The sequence below is a fragment of the Pristiophorus japonicus genome, chromosome 15 (assembly GCF_044704955.1).
Source record: "Pristiophorus japonicus isolate sPriJap1 chromosome 15, sPriJap1.hap1, whole genome shotgun sequence".
In the NCBI taxonomy this organism is placed as follows: domain Eukaryota; kingdom Metazoa; phylum Chordata; class Chondrichthyes; family Pristiophoridae; genus Pristiophorus; species Pristiophorus japonicus.
In genome coordinates, this window is record NC_091991.1 from 178,083,991 (window position 1) to 178,104,425 (window position 20,435).

Consider the following 20,435-nt stretch of genomic DNA (forward strand, 5'->3'; position numbering starts at 1 on the left):
AGTTATTTTTTTTTCTCTTTATGATCATTAATCTCTAAAATTTCATGAAATCAGTTAATGAATTCAATATTTACAGGTGTTTTTTTTAAAAAAACAAGGAGGCATCAACTCCCTCTGTAAATTTTGAAAAACTCTCAATGAACAGGACTGTTCCAACAGGCAAAACACATTTTTATTATTTTTTAAATTACAGACTATCATGTACCCATCAGGGAAAAGAATCCAGCAGTTAGAGGAAAGAGCGGAACACACGATCTTAGTCCTGCAGCAATTTGTGTTTGATGGTGGAGCTCTCGGAGCACAGATGGACGAACAAGGTTCCCGCCGCCGTGCGGGATCGAAGCTCATAGAGGTCATAGTCGTGTGCCCATTCAATGCTTCCCCAAAACTCGATCTAGAGAGAAAGGGTGGGGAAGGGAAAAAAAAGTGTCACCTCTGCTTATTTATAACAGTTGTTCCAGTCTCAACCAGTGTCAAAGATTAGCAGAGTCTGTGCGAGATAAAGGACATGAGCAAACAAATGCACTTGCTTGTGGGCTGGGTGTGTTTACGGTTTAAATACACGGAACCTGCTCCCTCAACCACCAAAGAGCACAATTCACAGCCTCAAGGGTTGAGACCCAAGGTCATCCCCACACGCTTGCCTTAAAGGAGCACGTCTAATAAGATTGCACTGTTGGAATTGAAATTTGCGATTCAACACTTAGGCCCCAAGTTTCCACACGCTACAAAACGGGTGCCCCTCCGAGCTGGGCGCCCGTTTTTCACAGCGAAAACGGCGGCAGAAAAAAAACGCGCGATTCTGGAGCGCCCTGCAGCTCCATGGCAGCTTGGCGCGGCGCCCAGGGGGCGGAGCCTACCACTCGCACCGATTTTGTAAGTGGGAGGGGGCGGGCACCATTTAAATTAGTTTTTTTTCCTGCCGGCAACCTTGCGCGTGCGCGTTGGAGCGTTCGCGCAGTGTGAAGGAAACATTGGCACACAGCCACTTTTGTAGTTCTTTGTAGCCGTTTAATTTTTGAACATTTTTTAATAAAAGCACATTGCCATCAGCACTGAGGCTTCTTGCAGCAGTGAGAAGGCCGCAGGAAGCCTCAGAAAGTTGAGGCGGCCGTTTCCAGACGGCCTCCCCTCCCCTGCCATCGGGAATGGCTGCCTCAACTTGTGAGGCTTCCTGCAGCCTTCTCACTGCCTCCTTCTCCCCCCCCCCCCCCGACGTCGGGAACGGCTGCCTCCCCCCCCGCTGCGGTCGGTCGGGCCCTCACTCCTTCCCTCCCTCCCTCCCGCCCGGGGAACGGCTGCCTCCCCCCCACTGCGGTCAGTTGGTCAGTCGGGCCCTCACTCTCCCCCCCTCCGGTCGGTCGGTCGGGCCCTCACTCACTCCCTCCCCGCCGGGAACGGCTGCCTTCTCCTCCCCCCCTGCCGTCGGGAACTTCTGCCTCAACTTGTGAGGCTTCCTGCAGAATTCTCCCTGGCTGAAGGACTTTCACACAGGTAGGAAGATGGTTTATTTAATCTTTTCTTTGCTTATAAATTTTTATTCAGGTTGGATTTATTTGTATAATATTTGTATAAGTATAAATAAGGATTTATTAGAGAATTTAATGACTTCCCTTCCCCCCCCCACCTCGTTCCCGACGCCTAATTTGTAACCTGCGCCTGATTTTTTAATGTGTAGACAAGGTTTTTTCAGTTCTACAAAAATCTTCACTTGCTCCATTCTACTTTAGTTTGGAGTACATTTTCACTGTGGAAACTTTCAAATCAGGCGTCAGTGGCCGGATACGCCCCCTTTTGAAGAAAAAATTCTGTTCCAAAGTGAAACTGTTCTAACTGACTAGAACTGCAGAAAAAAAAGTGGAGAATTGCGATTTCTAAGATTGTCCGTTCTCCACCAGTTGCTCCTAAAAATCAGGCGCAAATCATGTGGAAACTTGGGGCCTTAGTGTTTACATATACTGATGAATTTTTATATGGACGCAATTATTTGTACTGCTGAAATGGCTGCATTGTTACTGATTGGCCCTCCATTATTACATGACCTATTGCTGATTGGTCCCCTTGGAGGAAACCCTGAAGTTTCTCTGGAATGTTAACTGGAACCGCCCAGTCCAAGTTCTAACTGACTTTATAAATTGTAATTCGATCTATTTTGACTTCAGAAGCCAGAGGATAGTTCTCCACTAACCCAGCAAAAGCCTCCCAAGTTCCAGCCGAAGTCCATTACCCCAGCGCTAGTGCATTCCTCCACCTGCCAAAGTCCCTTACCCCTGCGCACATGCTGCCTCTTCTACCACCCCTTTCCCCCCCGCCACTCCATAGATGGGTCACAGAGTGTTAACATGTTTATTGGGTATGAAGTGAATAGTGACAGTGTCGTGACTTCTGGATTTCATCCACCCAAACGATGTCCCTTATAACACGCACCGAGCTTTCCGAGAAATCGGGTGTGGGTGTAAAGGGGGTGGGGTTGGAAGAATGTGACCTGTCTTTGAGTTCCCACTCCACTCTCCACTTCTCCGTGTCTCTCTCTCTCTCCCCCGCCGCCCGCCCGCCCGTCTCTCTCTCTCTCTCTCCCCCCCAGCCCGCCGTCTCTCTCTCTCTCTCTCTCCCCAGCCCGCCGTCTCTCTCTCCGGGGCTCGGTTGGTCGGAGGATCAGGGGCTCGGTCGAATATCACGGTCAATTGATTGCAGGGCCCCACTTCCGCTTCCAGGTGGGAGAGGTCGGGGGCGGAGTCCAGAGGACGCAGGCACAGAAGGACAGAAAAAGTACAGTACAAATAATTACTCTGTTTGAGACGTGGATATGGAGGTTATATAAAAACAATGTGTATGGCCTGACTTCCACTAGGTTCCTAATCCATTGGTGGCGCCATCCAAGTGGACATTATTTATGCACCGAGCAGCGGATGTTGACCGGTTGTTCAACCGTGGGAGAGGCACCAAAGCCGCGGCCGATCCTGACCTCACCGTGCACTTTCCAGCTGGGGTCTTGGGTCAGCGATTTAGGAGCAGGAGCCTGCTTGATTTCACCCCACATCCCACGTCCAGATGCACTGTGGCTAATGGTAATGCCCCCACTGCAAACAGACTGGGGATCCTTCAAGTCACACACCATCCCAACTTGGAAATACATCACCATTCCTTCATCGTCGGTGGGTCTAAAACCCAGAACTCCCTCCCTAACAGCACTGTGGAAGCACCTTCACTGCAGCAGTTCAAGGCGGCGGCTCACCACCATCTACTCACGGGTAACTAGGGATGGGCGATAAATGCCAGTGATGCCCATATCCCAAGAATTAATAAATTAAATAAAAATCAATCATGGGATCTTACTGGGCTGTATAATTCAGTCCCACACCAGGTAGAGCCTTCACCTGTCGAGCCAGAGCGGATGTGAGATTTTATATCTCCTCAAAAACAAATAAAACTGTGCTCCAAACTGAGCTGCATCCCCAGTTACCACGCAAGAAGCCAGCTCGGCCTCTGCTTGCTCACAGCACCTCCAGACTTTGGGCCGAGCAGAAGAAACCTGCTCTTCTCCACTGGGTCATGACTGTAAACCCAAAATAGCCATCCCACACCGGGTTTGGTAAGGGAATGCACAGGCCAGGGAACAGCCCACATGCAGCCCAAACTTTGTTTCATGGCGAGAGGCAACGAAAGCCAAACCAACGTCAGTCAGTAAATAGAGGCCTGTGGATTGGAGATGGGGTTCAAGCAGCGCCCAGTCCCAGACATATTCCGTACCTGATACTGTTCCTCCAATCGAGACAGCAGCACAGCCTTCTCTACATCCAAGTTTCGGTCGATTAGATTTAATGAAAGAACCAATGATTTCAGCTGATGGACGACATACTCCAGACCTACAAAACAAAACCATCATAAACAACTTGTATTTACATAGCGCCTTTAATGTAGTAAAACATCCCAAGGCGCTTCATAGCAGTGTTATAAAACAAAACAAATAAAATTGACACCGAGCCACACAAGAAGAAATTACAGCAGATGACCAAAAGCTTGGTCAAAGAGATAGGGTTTTAAGGAGCGTCTTAAAGAGGATAGAGAGGCGGGGAGAGGTTTCGGGAGGGAGTTCCAGAGCTTGGGGCCCAGGCAGCTGAAGGCACGGCCACCAATGATTGAGAAGTTATAATCAGGGATGCTCAAGAGGGCAGAATTTGAGGAGCATAGATATCGGGGGGGGGGGCGGCGTGTATGAGGCTGAAGGAGATTACAGAGATAGGGAGGGGCAAGGTCATGGAGGGATTTGTAAACAAGGATGAGAATTTTGAAATCGAGGCAATTCTTAACCAGGAGCCAATGTAGGTCAGCGAGCACAGGGGTGATGGGTGAGCAGGACCTGGTGTGAGTTACGATATGCGCTGCTGAGTTTTGGAAGACCTCAAGTTTACATAGGGTAGAAAGGGCAGTGATTTCAACAAGGATTTCTTCCAATTGTCAACTACTCATTTTTTGAAATCACAAGGCGTACCAGAAAAGAAGTGGAGTGAATACTTTGCACTCAAATGACCCTCATTTCTCCTCCCCCCAACCATAGCGCAATTCTCCAGAAGGGAATGTCTTAACTAGTCGAATAGAAAGATTTACATTTGTAGGTTAGAGGGAGAGGACCTCCCTCATTGTATGGGTTGTGGGAAACCATAAAACCCTCCTGCCATATAAGACTAACCTCCCCTATTGGCCGGTATAAAGATGGTTAAGGCCATAGAAGGAGTGTTCATGTCAGATTTAATCAGCCTACGAATCCTTCCTCTCCTTCACACTATTCCTCAAGGGAAAAGCGTGAAGATGTGAAAACGTTAAGAGATTCCCTCCAGCCCACATGCCTGGACGTACCCTCCCACTCCTCGGATAGTGGGTGACTACTTACTCTCCAGCCCAGTCCTGGTGGCCACTCATTCAGCCACTGCACTCCTACTCACATTTCTGCCCATCTCCTTGCTTTCAACTCTTCTGACCATATCACCAACCCACTACACCCCATTTGGGTGGGGTGGAGTGTCTATCTTGAGACACACAAGGTATCACAATTGCAGGCTGGAGGAGCCAGAGCATCTTTTCCTGCCCACCATTTTCCCTCTCGCTAGCCGTCTAGTTTCTCCTCCTCAAAGCAATGTGCTTCGAGATGTCTTGCTATCGGTGAAACAACATAGGAATGCAAGTTGAGGTTGCTGCCCTAGGTAAGAGGACAATTAGGCTATTGCGTTAGAGCAAAGGAAAGAGAAACATTGTTTTAAGTTTTACCTTATGGTCCAGAGTATTTGACTATGACAAAGACTTGTGATTACACACCTACTAGTGCCCAGGAATTGTACGAAGAGAGGTGTTGCTCAATGGTCTCCTTGGACTTATTTGGAATGTTTGGTCCCAAGATATTTGTGGAGGAGCCAATCACGACATTATATCTGTTCGAAAAAAACATAGATCAGGATTCAGCAAAACACAATCAGCGAGTCGGCAGTCAGAGAGTATTAATGTCTAGTTACATTTCATTCAGGGTGTTTCTATCCGACAAAAGTGGCCGGAAGCTATCACAAGACTTTTGTCGCTGTACAGCTATTGACCAGCTGAAGCAAATTTACACACCAAGGCTCTTAACTAATACGCCAATTGCGTGATCAGTTATACTCTCCTCTTCAACAGGCAAGAAACGCAGGGTTACTTTGTTGCAGACGAGGTACGATACTGACCAACATCGACCGCCCAGGGCCACCACTTTTCACTCACCTCTTTTCTATCCATTCGATGACTGGATCCCATTCATTTCTCTGGAGCTCCACTAAGCCTGGTGGCTCCTCCACTCTGTAACTGCACATCAACAAACACAAATAAGTGTGGACGAGGAAGATCCAGTTTAAGCTCATCCATACAAGAAAGGCCCTGAAGTCACCTCAAGTGCTGCATCCAACTGTATCTCATGCCCTATTTGCAAATCTTTATGGTTCTCGCTGCCCTCTTACTATTCAAGTACTGAAACAATTTCTTATTACGGTTTGCATCTGCAGCTATGCTTCCCCTTCCAGGTCTTTTTGCTCCTCTGATCACCCTCTTAACCTTGTGTCTGCATGTTCCTATATTCATCCCAGTGAACCACTTCTCCATTCTCTATACAGCATTTATAGGGGGAAACCTTGACCAAGGTTCAAACCGATAACTCTGCGGGTAGGCCACTTTTATCGCACCACTTGTTTAGGCTGAATTCTGGCCGACTCGCCCCCGCCCTCCCGCCAGGAGCTGGGTTCTGGCATTTACCCTGTCGAGAACACTACGCGAAAACCGTCCAAACTTGATGTCAAATATTGGCCAAGAGCCTGACTGTAAGGTACAACGTGGGATCACTGAATGTTACAGCTTAGAAACAGGCCATTCAGATCGTCAAGTCTCCACATGTTGCGCGGGCTAATCCCACTCTCCAAACCTTTTAATAGCCCTCTTATTCAAGCAACCATCCAAAATTATTGACAGCATCTGATGTAACAAAAGTTTGTGGCAGAGAATTCCACATTCTAAACATACTCTGCATAAAAAATGTTTAGTCTAACTTTTGCCTTTTATTCTTACTGTGGTTTTTTAAAATTCTTACCCTCTTACTACCGTCTCGCTGATCTGTGGAAACAATCGATGATTGTTTACTTTATCGTAACCCATCTGAATCTTTAAGACCTCGATCAGGTCACCCCCTAAACTTACTCATTACCCCCTAAACTTTCTCATTCCTTGTCCAGAAAAGCCCAAATCTCTTCTACAACTGTAACCCTGCATCCAAGTCAATGTCCTAGAGAATATACATTATATCCTTTCTATCCTTCCTATAATGGGGTGCCTAAAACTGTACACAATAGTCCATCGGCAGTCTGGCTAAAGTCTTGTATAAGTACAACATTACCACCTTGCTGTGTAGTCTGTGCCCCAGATACAAAACTAATAGCCTTATCTACTTGAAGTTGGCACCTTCAATGACTTGTGTGTCTGCACACCAAAGCCCCCTGCTCCACTGCTTCATTTAATATCTCACCATTTAAGGTGATTTTTTTGCTGGGTAAGGGTATCAAGGGATGTGGAGCATAGACAGGTAAATGGAGTTGGGGCACGGATGAAACTGAATGACGGAAAGGGCTCGAAGTGCCGAAAGGCCTACTCATGTTCCTACGCACTTCCATTCCCAAGCCTTACTTTCAAAATGTATCTTCATATTTTTCTACATTAAACTGCATTGGCCACCTATCTGCCCACCCTATCTGTGTCCTCCTGCAGTTTTTCCACAGTCCTCCTCAAAAAATAATTGGTGCCAGAAGCAGATTTCAATATTGTCCCATCAATTCCGAAGTCCAGATCATTTATGCGTATAATCAATGTGTTTTCAGAAATTCGACAATCCCACCCACAGCAAAAATGACTTACCAGACAGTGTCTGTGTCCAGATATTTAAGAGCTGACCTAATCAACTGTTCTTTTGTTCTTTGTGTGGGATTATCCAGGGCGGTGTTGCACAAAGTTGTCTAATCAAAGAGAATATCGCTCAGTTTAGCTTCAGGTTATCATAATTTTCCTACAAAATAGTCACTGTACTTCATATTGTGAAGCCTTTGAGATGTTTAGAATATGGCAAGGAAAGAAAGAACTGGCATTTATATAGCACCTTTCACGACTCAAGACGTCCCAGAATGCTGTACAGCCAATGAAGTGCTTTTTAGAAGTGTAGTCACTGTTGTAATTTAGGAAATGCAGCAGTCAATGTGCGCACAGCAAGGTCCCACAAACAGCAATGTGATAATGACCAGACAATATATTTTTAAGTGTTTGTTGAGGGATAAATATTGGCAGGACACCAGGGAGAACTCCCTGCTCTTCTTCAAAATAGTGCCATGGGATCTTCTATGTCCAGCTGAGAGGGCAAACTTGGTCTAACGTCTCGCCTGAAAGATGGCACCTGCAACAATGCAGCGCTCCCTCAGTGCTGCACCATATAAATGTGGTGAATCCCCCTTTCGGATTGGAAAACAGCTAATGTAACGCCTCTGTTTAAAAAAGGGGGGCAGACATAAGCCGGTTAGTTTAACATCTGTAGTGGGGAAAATGCTTGAAGCTATCATTAAGGAAGAAATAGCGGGACATCTAGATAGGAATAGTGCAATCAAGCAGACGCAGCATGGATTCATGAAGGGGAAATCATGTTTAACTAATTTACTGGAATTCTTTGAGGATATAACGAGCATGATGGATAGAGGTGTACCGATGGATGTGGTGTATTTAGATTTCCAAAAGGCATTCGATAAGGTGCCACACAAAAGGTTACTGCAGAAGATAAAGGTACGCGGAATCAGAGGAAATGTATTAGTATGGATAGAGAATTAGCTAACTAACAGAAGGCAGAGAGCCGGGATAAATGGGACCTTTTCAGGTTGGAAATCGGTGGTTAGTGGTGTGCCACAGGGATCGGTGCTGGAACCACAACTGTTTACAATATACATAGATGACCTGGAAGAGGGGACAGAGTGTAGTGTAACAAAATTTGCAGATGACACAAAGATTAGTGGGAAAGCGGGTTGTGTAGAGGACAGAGAGAGGCTGCAAAGAGATTTAGATAGGTTAAGCGAATGGGCTAAGGTTTGGCAGATGGAATACAATGTCGGAAAATGTGAGGTCATCCACCTTGGGAAAAAAAAACAGTAAAAGGGAATATTATTTGAATGGGGAGAAATTACAACATGCTGCGGTGCAGAGGGACCTGGGGGTCCTTGTGCATGAATCCCAAAAAGTTAGTTTGCAGGTGCAGCAGGTAATCAGGAAGGCGAATGGAATGTTGGCCTTCATTGCGAGAGGGATGGAGTACAAAAGCAGGGAGGTCCTGCTGCAACTGTACAGAGTATTGGTGAGGCCGCACCTGGAGTACTGCGTGCAGTTTTGGTCACCTTACTTAAGGAAGGATATACTAGCTTTGGAGGGGGTACAGAGACGATTCACTAGGCTGATTCCGGAGATGAGGGGGTTACCTTATGATAATAGATTGAGTAGACTGGATCTTTACTCGTTGGAGTTCAGAAGGATGAGGGGTGATCTTATAGAAACATTTAAAATAATGAAAGGGATAGACAAGACACTGGTCGGGGAGACTAGAACTAGGGGGCACAGCCTCAAAATACGGGAGAGCCAATTTAAAAGCGAGTTGAGAAGAAATTTCTTCTGCCAGAGGGTTGTGAATCTGTGGAATTCTCTGCCCAAGGAAGCAGTTGAGGCTAGCTCATTGAATGTATTCAAATCACAGATAGATAGATTTTTAACCAATAAGGGAATTAAGGATTATGGGGAGCAGGCGGGTAAGTGGAGCTGAGTCCACGGCCAGATCAGCCATGATCTTGTTGAATGGCGGAGCAGGCTCGAGGGGCTAGATGGCCTACTCCTGTTCCTAATTCTTATGTTCTTTTCTGGTATTCACTCTGCAACTACCACAAGTGGCTTGCATTAAATCAGGAGAGGGGGGGGGGGGGGTGGAAATCACAGACACTGTTGGATGATGCACTGTTTTAGCAGAACAAGACCAATAAGTCATGGATGCATAGTCTCTAATCATTGTTAAGCATATTCAGTATAGACTGGGTGACGTCAGTCAGACGTCAGGTGCTCTTCAGACCACACGTCAGAACTAGGTTGCAATGTCTGGCTTTCTTTCCCTTTTTCAAGAGTGTGATTTGTAAGGTTGAGCAGAGATTACAGACATTCTGACTCCTGTGGCAATGAGGTATTTTGAATTGCCGTCAGATTTCTTTGCATATTTCAAATGATTGGCCTTCTTAGTACTTTTATAGAAACATAGAAAATAGGTGCAGGAGCAGGCCATTCGGCCCTTCAAGCCTGCACCACCATTCAATAAGATCATAGCTGATCATTCACCTCAGTACCCCTTTCCTGCTTTCTCTCCATACCTCTTGATCCCTTTAGCCATAAGGATCATATCTAACTCCCTCTTGAATATATCTAACGAACTGCCCTCAACAACTTTCTGCGGTAGAGAATTCCACAGGTTCACAATTCTCTGATTGAAGAAGTTTCTCCTCGTCTCGGTCCTAAATGGCTTACCCTTTATCCTTAGACTGTGACCCCTGGTTCTGGACTTCCCCAGTATCGGGAACGTTCTTCTTGCCTCCAACCTATCCAATCCCGTCAGAATTTTATATGTTTCTATGAGATCCCCTCTCATTCTTCTAAACTCCAGTGAATACAGGCCAAGTTGATCCAGTCTCTCCTCATATGTCAGTCCTGCCATCCTGGGAATCAGTCTGGTGAACCTTCGCTGCACTCCCTCAATAGCAAGAACGTCCTTCCTCAGATTAGGAGACCAAAACTGAACACAATATTCCAGGTGAGGCCTCACCAAGGCCCTGTACAACTGCAGTAAGACCTCTCTGCCCCTGTACTCAAATCCCCTTGCTATGAAGGCCAACATGCCATTTGCCTTCTTCACCGGCTGCTGTACCTGCATGCCAACCTTCAATGACTGATGTACCATGACACCCAGGTCTCGTTGCATCTCCCCTTTTCCTAATCTGTCGCCATTCAGATAATATTCTGCCTTCCTGTTTTTGCCACCAAGAAGTATGACAGAGAAAATTTGCATGCGTGACACCCAAGGTGTGATAGACATAAACACATGTTCGACTTACTCTTTATATATTAATAATAATTAGAGAAATACATCTCAATAAGATTTGCCCCAACATCATCTCTCTGGACTGCAATAATGAATCTTTTCTCATAGCTTGTCCCTTACACTTCGGGACCACCTGAAAAAAAAGTTAGTAATAACTTGTTTATTTTTATATAAATAAGACTTACGCTTCTGATAATAGAACCTTTTTTCCCTAACCCGATCCTCTCCTGTCTTTCTGACTCTTGCTGATAAAAAAAGACTTGCATTTGTATAGCAACTTTCACGACCACCGTACATCACAAAGCGCTTTACAGCCAATTAAGTACTTTTTGAAATGTAGTCACTGTTGTAATGTGGGAAACGCGGCAGCCAATTTGCGCCCAGCAAGCTCCCACAAACAGCAAAGTGATAATGACCATATAATCTGTTTTAGTAATGTTGATTGAGGGATAAATATTGGCCCCAGGACACTGGGGATAACTCCCCTGCTCTTCTTTGAAATAGTGCCGTGGGGTCTTTTATGTCCACCTGAGAAGGCAGACGGGGCCTCGGTTTAACGTCTCATCCGAAAGACGGCACCTCCGACAGTGCAACGTCCCCTCAGCATTGCTCTGGAGTGTCGGCCTAGATTGTTGTGCCCACGTCTCTGGAGTGGGACTTGAACCCACAACCTTCTGACTCAGAGGCGAGAGTGCTGCCCACTGAGCCACAGCTGACACCTCCACGAGTCGCAGATGCTATTGCACCCACGTGGCAGGTTATCTGACTGGAGAGGCTGCAGAACCGCTCACAACCCTGATCCTGTCCCAAACCACCACCAATGCACACTTACTTTCCTGCAGGCACCTGGTTGATTCCCTTCCCCAGTCCGTGGATACTGCGGCCAATGATAATATCCCCAGCACTGCCCTGGTGCAATCGGCTAACTTAGTACAGAGCAAGGACGTTTCTGGGTCCTTGTGGCTCCGTTCCACACCGGACATTGAGTTCAACAATTTTAGATCAATAGCCACTGCTCCCATTGTTTCGGACAGCGAGTGCTGGTAATGGTTCTGCTGTTGCCATTTACAACTCCTCTAGGCCCACCTTTTGTTTCTTTACCGCCCCCTTCTGCCTTGCACCATCATCCCATTTGTCATTTAATCACCCCTGCCTTCCACTCTATCACAGACCTTCCCTTGTCCTTGATTTGTTCTGTCCTCCCCGCCCCCTTTCCCTGCCCCTGCACTTGCATAAAACCAGTTACAGCCCTAGTTTTTTTTTTCCAGTTCTGACGAAAGGTCATCGACCTGAAACGTGAACTCCACAGATGCTGCCTGACCTGCTGAATGTCTCCAGCATTTTCTGTTTTTGTTTCAATGAGTTCACTTGGCCATGCTGCCAGGTTTAAGAAGTTTGTGAACTCCAATTAATTGAAAACAAACAATTAAAACCGGACTCTACCAGGTGCATGGTGAAGAACTGCAGCGTGTCTCGCTGAGAATCCCATTCCGTGGCGACAGCGATCGCCAGAGCTTCACTGGGGACTGTGAACAACTTGCCCTGAGGCGTCTTCAGCTTCCTGCGGTCCAGGTTTATCTCAAATGCTCCTCCTGCAACGGCAAAAAACAAGACACTGTACAAAGTCAGAGGAACGGCCGTTCTACAACGGGATGGCTTCGACCTTCACCACGAACATTCAGCCTCCGTGAAAATATTGTCCAGTTGGCACAAGAGTTCTTTGTTGTAAACACTGATCCTTGATACACTCAGAGTTTCACAAATAAACTAATTTCAATAACATAACCACTACTGTAACCAACTACAGGTTTTACCCTTTCAAGAAATATTTTTACTGTCAGCTGCAGCTCAGTTGGTAGCACTCTCTCGCCCGGGAAAGAAAGACTTCGATTTATATAGTGCCTTGTATGACCACCTGACGTCTCAAATGCGCTTTACAGCCAATTAAGTACTTTTGGAGTGTAGTCACTGTTGTAATGTGGGAAATGCGGCAGTCAATTTGCACACAAGCAAGCTCCCACAAACAGCAATGTGATAATGACCAGATAATCTGTTTTTGTTATGTTGATGGAGGGATAAATATTGGCCAGGGCACCGGGGACAACTCTCCTGCTCTTCTTCGAAATAGTGCCATGGGATCTTTTATGTCCACCTGAGAGAAAAGACGGGGCCTTAGTTAAACATCTCAGTCAGAGGGTTCAAGTCCCACTCCAGAGACTTGAGCAGAAAAATCTAGGCTGAACCTCCAGTGCAGTGCTGAGGGAGTGCTGCACTGTTAGGGATGCCATCTTTCGGATGAGACGTTAAACTGATGCCCCGTCTGCTCTCTCACGTGGATGCAAAAGATCTAATGACACCATTTCAATGGAATCAATTATTAAGGATGTCATAGCAGCGCATTTGTAAAGAGGTGACATGATAGGTCCAAGTCAGCATGGATTTGTGAAAGGGAACTCATGCTTGACAAATCTTCTGGAATTTTTTGAGGATGTTTCCAGTAGAGTGGACAAGGGAGAACCAGTTGATGTGGTATATTTGAACTTTCAGAAGGCTTTCGACATGGTCCCACACAAGAGATTAATGTGCAAAGTTAAAGCACATGGGATTGGGGGTAGTGTGCTGATATGGATTGAGAACTGGTTGTCAGACAGGAAGCAAAGAGTAGGAGTAAATGGGGACTTTTCAGAATGGCAGGCAGTGACTAGTAGGGTACCGCAAGGTTCTGTGCTGGGGCCCCAGCTGTTTACATTGTACATTAATGATTTAGACGAGAGGATTAAATGTAGTATCTCCAAATTTGCGGATGACACTAAGTTGGGTGGCAGTGTGAGCTGCGAGGAGGATGCTATGAGGCTGCAGATTGACATGGATAGGTTAGGTGAGCGGGCAAATGCATGGCAGATGAAGTATAATGTGGATAAATGTGAGGTTATCCACTTTGGTGGTAAAAACAGAGAGACAGACTATTATCTGAATGGTGACAGATTAGGAAATGGGGAGGTGCAACGAGACCTGGGTGTCATGGTACATCAGTCATTGAAGGTTGGCATGCAGGTACAGCAGGCGGTTAAGAAAGCAAATGGCATGTTGGCCTTCATAGCGAGGGGATTTGAGTACAGGGGCAGGGAGGTGTTGCTACAGTTGTACAGGGCCTTGGTGAGGCCACACCTGGAGTATTGTGTACAGTTTTGGTCTCCTAACTTGAGGAAGGACATTCTTGCTATTGAGGGAGTGCAGCGAAGGTTCACCAGACTGATTTCCGGGATGGCGGGACTGACCTATCAAGAAAGACTGGATCAACTGGGCTTGTATTCACTGGAGTTCAGAAGAATGAGAGGGGACCTCATAGAAACGTTTAAAATTCTGATGGGTTCAGACAGGTTAGATGCAGGAAGAATGTTCCCAATGTTGGGGAAGTCCAGAACCAGGGGTCACAGTCTAAGGATAAGGGGTAAGCCATTTAGGACCGAGATGAGGAGAAACTTCTTCACCCAGAGAGTGGTGAACCTGTGGAATTCTCTACCCCAGAAAGTTGTTGAGGCCAATTCACTAAATATATTCAAAAAGGAGTTAGATGAAGTCCTTACTACTAGGGGGATCAAGGGGTATGGCGAGAAAGCAGGAATGGGGTACTGAAGTTGCATGTTCAGCCATGAACTCATTGAATGGCGGTGCAGGCTAGAAGGGCCGAATGACCTACTCCTGCACCTATTTTCTATGTTTCTATGTTTCCATTTCAAAGAAGAGCAGGGGGGTTATCCCTCAATCAACATAACAAAAATAAATTACCTGGTCATCATCACATTGCTGCTTGTGCGAGCTTGATGTGCAAATTGGCGGCCGCGTTTTCTACATTACAACAGCGACTACACTTCGGAAGTACTTCAATGGCTGTAAAGTGCTTTGGGACTTCCTGAGGTCGTGAAAGACACTATATGAATACAAGTCTTTCTGTTCTTTCACTGATCGTTCCTTAGTTGATTATTAACTAGCTGAAATAAAAGAATCATAGAAAAATCATAGAATGGTTACCGCACAGGAGACCATTCAGCCCATCGAGCCTGAGCCGGCTCTCTGCAAGAATATTTATTACAGTGTAACACAGATCTGGCTGATTCATATGAATTATTTTAAGTAGAATAGGAATATAAATGCTTAAATCAGGATTGAGCAGATTAAGTTACTTTGGTCTGACACAGCTTTAAATCTGTCAATAGCTGAAGCCAACTGTGATACCGAAGACTTCAATTAAAATTTTTTCTGTGCCCAGATTTACATCTTAATGGAGCATTGTTCTCGCAGGTTAGAGCTACAGCAATGCATAGTGGCAGGAATCTGCCTTAACAGAAAGAGGAAAGGTTAACAAACTGTCGAAATCCCACGTCTGCATTTACCGGTGTCTCCAGACTACGTTCTGGGAATTTGTTAATGCTCTGGAACCAATTTGAGACAGTACGACACAGAGAATCAGCGCACAAGAGGAGGCCATTCGGCCCATTGTGCTTGAGCTATCCAATTAGTCCCACTCCCCCTGCTCTTTCCTCACAGCCCTGCAAATTATTCCTTTAACCCAGAGATAAATCCCAAAAACTTCTACACTTCTACACAACTGCCCTAATAATGCAATTTTCCATTAAAGACCTTGGACACATCCTTTTCTGCAGGAATAAGATTCATAAATCCAGTTCCCAGAATAAGTAAGTCAGTTGCTCTGTTAATACCTGGAAGGTTACCAAGTGTACTGGGGTTGTGGTGTCAGCTCAGAATTGTGTTTTCGGTCTTTCAGGATTAACCAATGGGTGCAAGTATCCTCCAGCTGATTAACTGTACACACCCTGCTTGGCACGTTCATCAACTACTATTTGCATTTATAGAGCACTTTTAATGTAGTAAAACGTCCCAAGGCACTTCACAGGAGCATTGTCAAACAAAACTTGACACCGAGCCACATAAAGAGATATTAGAATAGGTGACCAAAAGCTTGATTAAAGAGGTAGGTATTAAGGAGTGTCTAAAAAGAGAAAAGAGAAGTGGAGAGGTTTAAGGCGGGAATTCCAGAGCTCGGGGCCTCGGCAGCTGAAGGCACGGCCGCCAATGGCGGAGCGATTAAAATCAGGGAAGCGCAAGAGGCCAGAATTGGAGAAGTGCAGAGATCGCGGAGGGTTATGGGGCTGGAGGCAGTTACAGAGATAGGGAGGGACGAGGCCATGGAGGGATTTGAAAACAAGGATGAGAATTTTAAAATTGAGGCGTTGCGTAATCAGGAACCAATGTAGGTCAGCGAGCACAAGGGTGATGGGTGAACGGGACTTGGTCCGAGTTAGGATACGGACAACAGAGTTTTGGATGAGCTTAAGTTTATGGAGGGTGGAAGATGAGAGGCTGACCAGGAGTGTGTTGGAACAGTCAACTCTAGAGGTAACAAAGGCATGCATGAGGGTTTCAGCAGCAGGCATGGGCGGAGATGGGTAATGTTATGAAGGTGGAAGTAGGCGGTCTTAGTGATGGGGCGGTTATGGTCGGAAGCTCATCTCGGGGTCAAATATGCCACCAAGGTTGCGAACAGTCTGGTTCAGCCTTAGACAGACACCAGAGAGAGGGATGATGTCGGTAATGAGGTAGAGCAGGGTGTCCTCAGCATACGTGTGGAACCTGACCTCGTGTTTTCGCATGAGGTCACTGATGAACCCTCCGCGATCTCTGCGCTCCTTCAATTCTGGCCTCTTGCGCTTCCCTGATTTTAATCGCTCCGCCATTGGCGGCCGTGCCTTCAGCTGCCGAGGCCCTGAGCTCTGTAGATGAGAAATAGCAGGGGGCGAAGGATAGATCTTTGGGGGACATCAGAGGTAATGGTATGGGAGTGGGAAGAGAAGCCTGTGCAGCTGATTCCCTGACTACGACTGGATTGATAAGAATGGAATAAGGCAAGTGCAGTCCCACCCTCCTGGACGACGGAGAGGCGTTGGGAGGAGAATAGTGTGGTCAAAGGCTGCAGACAGGTCGAGAAGGACGAGGTAGGATAGTTTACCACGGTCACAGTCACATAAGATCTCACTTGTGATTCTGATAGGGGCCGTTTTGGTACTGTGGCAGGGGCGGAAACTCAATCGGCTATGTAGATATGTGTTTATGACCACGTATGATTACATTTCTGCAGACAGATTAGTCACACTCGTGACCAATGTTCCCCGTGAGCTACACTTTGTTCTGAGTGGCCTGTTCCTTTTGATGCGCGGTCCCTTTAAATTTCTGTGCATGCGCGGCGTTTATAATGTTATACTCAGTGAACAGCCTGTGTGGGACCTTTCAGATTACTGTGCGTCTGCACGTGCACCTCAGCAGGAACACTGCTCCTGAGTAATGTGCCCAAACAGAGCATTTACACAGCACCCTATCATCTCTGAGAAATGTCCTCACGAGCTTCACACAGAGCAAATTATGCAGGTAAACACAGCATCAACTTTGCAGGTGGCAAGATCCCAGAAACAACAATGAGATAAATGGCCCAGTTCATCTATTTTTGATGGTGTTGCAGGAAGAATGTTGGTCGAGACAGTGAAAGAGCTCCCTGCTCCTCTTCGAACATTTCCCTGGGTCATCACTGCCCATAGGCAGCTTTAACATGTCATCCGTAGGAGAGAAGAGGAGAGATAGTGTAGACGAGGCCTATATTCTCTACAGTTTAGAAGAATGAGGTGTGATCTCATTGAAACATACAAAATTCTTACAGGGCTTGACAGGGTAGTTGCAGGGAGGATGCTTTCAATGGTTGGGGAGTTTAGAACCACAGTCTTAGAATAAGGGGTCGGCCATTGAGGAGAAACTTCTTCACTCAGAGCGTGGTGAATCTTCGCAATTCTCTACTCCAGATGACTGAGTATATTCAAGACAGAGATTGATAGATTTTTGGATATTAAGTGAATCAAGGGATGTGGAACTCGTGCAGGAAAGTGGAGTTGAAGTAGAAGATCAGCCATGATCTCAATGAATAGCGGAGCATGCTCGAGGGGACGAATGGCCTACTCCTGCTCCTAATCCTCATGTTCTTATAGCATTGCTGTACTCCCTCGGTATAAAGGGCAGTGGAAATCTGGAACGTTTCCCCCAAAAGGCTGTAGATACTGTTCAATTGGAATTTTCAAGATTGAAATCAACAGATTTTTAGTAGGGATATGGATCAAAATCGGATAAATGGAGTTGAGGTGTAGATCAGTTATGATCTAATTGAATGGTGGTACATGCTTCAGGGGCAGAATGGCCTCCTCATGTTCCTATGTCGTGTAATACTGCACAGTTGCCTGGAACTTGGTTACAATGGGAGTTAGGTGGGGGTCACTCTGTTGTGTGGCTGAAAGGAATTCAACATTTTTTTTAAATCTTCACTCTTAAGCTTCAGACAGGAGAACAGAAATCTTACCTTCCCCTTGAGAAATGCCAACATCCTGATAAAATTTCTTCCGTTCTGGAAAAGAGCAAAATTCAAAATCAGACAAATTTTATTTATCAAACACATACAGGCCTGAATCTGCTGAAAACTTGCGCCGCGCCAACAGTAACAGTGTAACTGCAACGTAATCTGTTATTACGGTGCAGAAACTCCAGGAAATTATGGCGTGAGTTGCACCAGTCAAGCAAAAATTTCCTGGGTCTTTTTGCATTGCTCCTCAGAAACCATCGGACAAACAGTTGAACAGCTAATGAATATACCTGTACCTCTGATTAAAATCAGCGGGGAGATCAGGTTTGCTGAATTATCATTCTGATCGTCAGTCATTTGGACCAATGCAGAATGACGCTGGAGGCTCAGAATGAGTAACTTATACAAATGCTCACCAGGTTGCCCGTGAGTAACATTTATTGAAAACTTAAATCTCAAATAAGTAATGATTAGTGTTCTGACAGCCAGGCATATACAGATTTCCCCTGGCTGACATTTTCATGCCAAGCACAGATCGCAACCTGTAATGAAATATGAGTACGGATCCTATGCAGCTTGAGAGACAACGCTACACATCCCTCAATGTCGATTTGTATAAAATGAAAGGACTTGCATTTCTATAGCACATTTCACAACTTCAGGTCATTCAAAAGCACTTTACAGCCAATGAAGTCCTTTTCAGGTTTGCAGCCATGGCTCAGTCAGTAGCACCTTCGCTTCTGAATCAGAAGGTTGTGGATTCACATCCCACTCCAGAGACTTGAGCACAAAAATCTCAGCTGACACTCCAGTGCAGTACTGAGGGAATGCTGCACTGCCAGAGATGTTGTCTTTTGGATGCGATGTTAAACTGAGGTCCGGTCTGCTCTGCTCTCTCGGATGGACGTAAAAGATCCCATGGCGCTATTCTGAAGAAGAGCAGGGGAATTATCCTTGGTGTCCTGACCAATATTTATCCCTCAACCAACATCATTAAAACAGATTTTACAGTCATTATCACATTGCTGTTTGTGGGATCTTGCTGTGTGCAAATTGGCTGTCGTGTCTCCAACATTACAACACAGTGACTACACTTCAAAAAGTATTTCATTGGCTGTAAAGTGCTTTGGGACGTCCAGTGGTCGTGAAAGGCACCATATAAATGCAAGGCTTTCTTTTTTTAATTGAGAATGCGATAATGACCAGATAATCTCTTTTTGGCGATGCTGGTTGAGGGATAAATATCGGCCAGGACTCTGAGGAGAACGAAATTGCTCCATGGAATCGTTTATAGCCACCCGAGAGCAGACGGAGCTTCGGTTTAGCGTCTCATCTGAAAAAGACGGCCCCTCCGACCGTGCGGCGCTCCCTCAGCACTTCACCGGGAGTGTCCGCCTGGATTTTTGCGCTCCCTGGAGTGAGGCTGGGACCCACTCAGGAGCCAGACTCTGGGGCGAGGGTGCTGCCCAGGGAGCCCGGGCTGGCAGCTGGCCTCCCATTCCCGCCCTCGGGGGCCACTCGCTCACCTGCTCCCGGGTAGCGCCGCCTCCACTCGGCCGTCACCCGGCAGCCCAGGCCGGGCCTGAGCGCGGCGGGAGCCCGGGCCCAGAGGCGGCCCAGCATCCTCCCGCGGCCCCGCCGGTTATTTTGATTCCGCGACTGCGAAGGACAAGCCTCAGCCCGGCTCTGCCTCTGCCTCAGGGCGCCGCCATCTTCCCGACCTTTCACCCCAAGCAAAACCCGGCCGCTTGCGTCATCGCGCAATCGATTGACGTCTTCTGCATCCAATCACGCCGCGGGGTCCGTCTGCCAATCAAGCTGCCGGGAGGCGGGGCTCTGGTTTGAATCTTTTCCCGCCAGTCTGAGCTGCAACACGTGGCTGTGTTTCTGTCTGCTCCCTGGCTTTGTCGCTGAGCTTAATCTGGGTATAAAGAGAGAAATAATCGTTAAATAAAGAAAGAATTTGTATTTGTACAGCCGCCTTTCGCGACCTCAGCCAACGAAGTACTTTTTGAAGTCCCTGTTGTAATGCAGGAAACACAGCAGCAACATTGCGCACAGCAAGCTCCCACAAACAGGAGTGGGATAATGACCAACTCCCACTCCCACTAAACCTGCGGCAGAATCCAACCAAAACAACCATGCACTGTCGGGGCTTCACTGGTGAGACTGTTCCAGTATGTTCGGCTGCAGTGCGAGAATGTGTTTGAGAAAGTGAATGACTGCATTAGTAGGAAACTCGACATGAGTTTGGAGAGCATTCTTCAACAGCACCTCCCAAAACCGCAACCTCTACCACTAGTGGGGTACCGCAAGGTTCAGTGCTGGGCCCCCAGCTATTTACAATAT

The 20,435-nt window shown here is 46.6% G+C and overlaps 2 protein-coding genes across 2 annotated transcripts in view; one reads left to right on the forward strand and one right to left on the reverse strand.

The window, feature by feature from the left end:
• The window catches only part of drc3 (dynein regulatory complex subunit 3), a 69,514-nt gene extending 57,060 nt beyond the window's left edge, over window positions 1-12,454 (forward strand). Inside the window, exon 14 of the transcript XR_011596857.1 lies at window positions 11,938-12,454. The gene's annotated coding sequence lies outside the window, so the exon portion shown is untranslated. The remainder of the gene's footprint in view (window positions 1-11,937) is intronic.
• Window positions 151-19,824, reverse strand: atpaf2 (ATP synthase mitochondrial F1 complex assembly factor 2). Its single transcript, XM_070901360.1, has 8 exons — window positions 19,613-19,824; window positions 18,087-18,131; window positions 12,113-12,261; window positions 7,423-7,520; window positions 5,749-5,829; window positions 5,314-5,426; window positions 3,751-3,866; window positions 151-394 (listed from the first exon to the last, which is right to left on the reverse strand). The coding sequence occupies exons 1-8, from the start codon at window positions 19,707-19,709 to the stop codon at window positions 257-259; spliced, it is 837 nt and encodes a 278-aa protein (XP_070757461.1). The 5' UTR covers window positions 19,710-19,824; the 3' UTR covers window positions 151-256.
• Between the last annotated feature and the right edge of the window lie 611 nt (window positions 19,825-20,435).